The sequence below is a fragment of the Salvelinus sp. IW2-2015 genome, linkage group LG32, assembly GCF_002910315.2.
Source record: "Salvelinus sp. IW2-2015 linkage group LG32, ASM291031v2, whole genome shotgun sequence".
Classification (NCBI taxonomy): domain Eukaryota; kingdom Metazoa; phylum Chordata; class Actinopteri; order Salmoniformes; family Salmonidae; genus Salvelinus; species Salvelinus sp. IW2-2015.
Window position 1 is genome coordinate 30,807,945 of NC_036871.1, and position 2,478 is coordinate 30,810,422.

General features: G+C 46.6%; 1 protein-coding gene across 1 annotated transcript in view; it reads right to left on the minus strand.

Moving 5' to 3' along the window:
• The window catches only part of LOC111956409 (SUN domain-containing ossification factor), a 25,830-nt gene extending 23,352 nt beyond the window's left edge, over positions 1 to 2,478 (minus strand). The window contains exons 1-4 of the mRNA XM_070436569.1: positions 2,465 to 2,478; positions 852 to 945; positions 535 to 702; positions 13 to 180 (exon numbers count right to left, since the gene is read on the minus strand). Coding sequence (XP_070292670.1) covers positions 13 to 180; positions 535 to 702; positions 852 to 945; positions 2,465 to 2,478 — 444 coding nt within the window. The remainder of the gene's footprint in view (positions 1 to 12; positions 181 to 534; positions 703 to 851; positions 946 to 2,464) is intronic.

A 2,478-nucleotide genomic window follows, 5' to 3' on the forward strand; every position in this document is an offset into this window, starting at 1 on the left:
CTCTGGTTCTGCCGTCTCTGGCTCGGCCTCTGGTTCTGCCGTCTCTGGCTCGGCCTCTGGTTCTGCCGTCTCTGGCTCGGCCTCTGGTTCTGCCGCCTCGGCCTCTGGTTCTGCCGTCTCTGGCTCGGCCTCTGGTTCTGCCGTCTCTGGCTCCTTCTCAGAATCGTCCAGGTCCAATGTCTGGAAAACATTATCACTGCACTGTCAGTAAAAGACAGAACTTAATATTGATGGTCCATGACAACCATCCACCTGCCTGTGCAGTATGTGTTTTATGATACAAAGATTTCGGGAACAATCAATAGATTTGGTCAATAAGTCTGGTGGATGGTATGCAAGTCTCAATCTGCTCTTGAACTAAAGAAATAGACATCTGCTTCACATACAGTAAGAAAGCCAGAGTGGAGTTCTTCAGGTCTACTTCTTATGATTCATCACTGCAGTACCTGTGCCTTTTGGACCCCAGGAAGAGTAGATCGCAATTCTAACAGCGAAACGGGGATCCAAATAAAAACATAACCAAAACACAAATACCTGTACATGCTCCTTGTTCTCCACCTCAGTGCCTGGAGTCCCCGCCCCCTCCTCCTCTGCTAGGCCCTGCTGCTGTGTCTCCACCTCCTCTCCCTCTGGCAGCACCTCCTCTTCAGATAGGTGCTGGACATACTGGGACCCCCAGCCATCCTCTAACTGAACAACACCCTGACGGACCGGAAGTAAACAGTTGTCGTATCCAACATTAAAGAAACAGGTATCATATCAACAAGAGAGTTGTTGATATGTTATACTAGGTATGTAACAAAAGGCATGATAGAAACGTATGGTCCAAACAGGTGAAGCAGGTGATGTACCTTGTGATGGGACCTGTCACCAGGATCTTCCTTCAGACGCTGGGTCTGAGCCTCTGGGGGTTGCTCTGTGCAGCTAACATATTTAGTGGGGTGCCTGAGATAACATAGGAGAAGACATCAGTGTTATTGATTTAGGCATGGGGGCCGCAGAGTGAGAGTGAGAGCAATGGGAATASTGGAATTGGAATTTCAGGTTACTTCCTGAATTTAGATTAAATCGACCCTAATGCTATTAAGGTGTGGAAATATACTGTAACCTAGTGTCACTATGTTTACCGTTCCAACAAGTACAAGCCTTGACCAGAAGGAAAACAACTTGATTTCAAAGAATAAATGAATGAGTGATAATCAAACAGAGGGAGCTGCTGCCCAGCAGTTTCAGAGCTGAAAGAGGCGAGATTGGAACGACTAGCTGGCTGACAGTGTGTCTCTCATCACTGTGGGGGGCAGGCCAGGCTGGAGGTGGGAGGTCAAAGTCAAAACCTTATGCCATGTGGCTGCACAGGGAAAATAAAAAACACATGCCACTGTCTGCTGACAGTCTGACAGTGTGTCAGGGAAATGGACAAGTCAATGTCACAGCTGTCTTGTGAATCTTGGCACGGAACAACAGAGATCACCGGTCATGACAAGGCTTTAAATAGTTCACTCACAACAATGTCACATTTCTACTGGGGACAGAGGTCATTGTGTTAAGCTGCAGTGTCAAACAGCTGCACCACTAACGTGGCCTTGTCTAGCAGTGAGATTTATAGGGTAAGTAGTCTACTGTGCTTGGCCACTGGAGTCTGGTAAGACACAAATAATATTTTTTATTTTTATTTATTTTACCGTTATTTTACCAGGTAAGTTGACTGAGAACACGTTCTCATTTGCAGCAACGACCTGGGGAATAGTTACAGGGGAGAGGAGGGGATGAGCCAATTGTAAATTGTAAACTGGGGATTATTAGGTGACCGTGATGGTTGAGGGCCAGATTGGGAATTTAGCCAGGACACCGGGGTTAACACCCCTACTCTTACGATAAGTGCCATGGGATCTTTAATGACCTCAGAGAGTCAGGACACCCGTTTAACGTCCCATCCGAAAGACAGCACCCTACACAGAGCAGTGTCCCCAATCACTGCCCTGGGGCATTGGGATCTTTGTTTAGACCAGAGGAAAGAGTGCCTCCTACTGGCCCTCCAACACCACTTCCAGCAGCACCTGGTCTCCCATCCAGGGACTGACCAGGACCAACCCTGCTTAGCTTCAGAAGCAAGCCAGCAGTGGTATGCAGGGTGGTATGCTGCTGGCCATATAAGTTGTAGGGTGTTTATTTAACTTTTAATTCTGATCCTACAGCCTTAATGTAACCTCTAAGGAGCCATGGTGGTTTCATTGGACGACAAATGATCTATTAGAGTGTGTGGCCACTTTAACAATAGGCAGTAGAAAGAAACTAGGCAGTAAAGCAAAAGTAGGCCTACTTGCCAAATATACTGCAGAAAAATGTAATCAAAACCATAAGCCTAGCATACCTCCAAGTCTGAGGAATTTTAATTATGAGTTGTAGTTAGAATGAGTAGTAGTACTTAGGGTTGGGCGGTATCCAGATTTTCATACCGTCATACCGTTTCTGTACCAT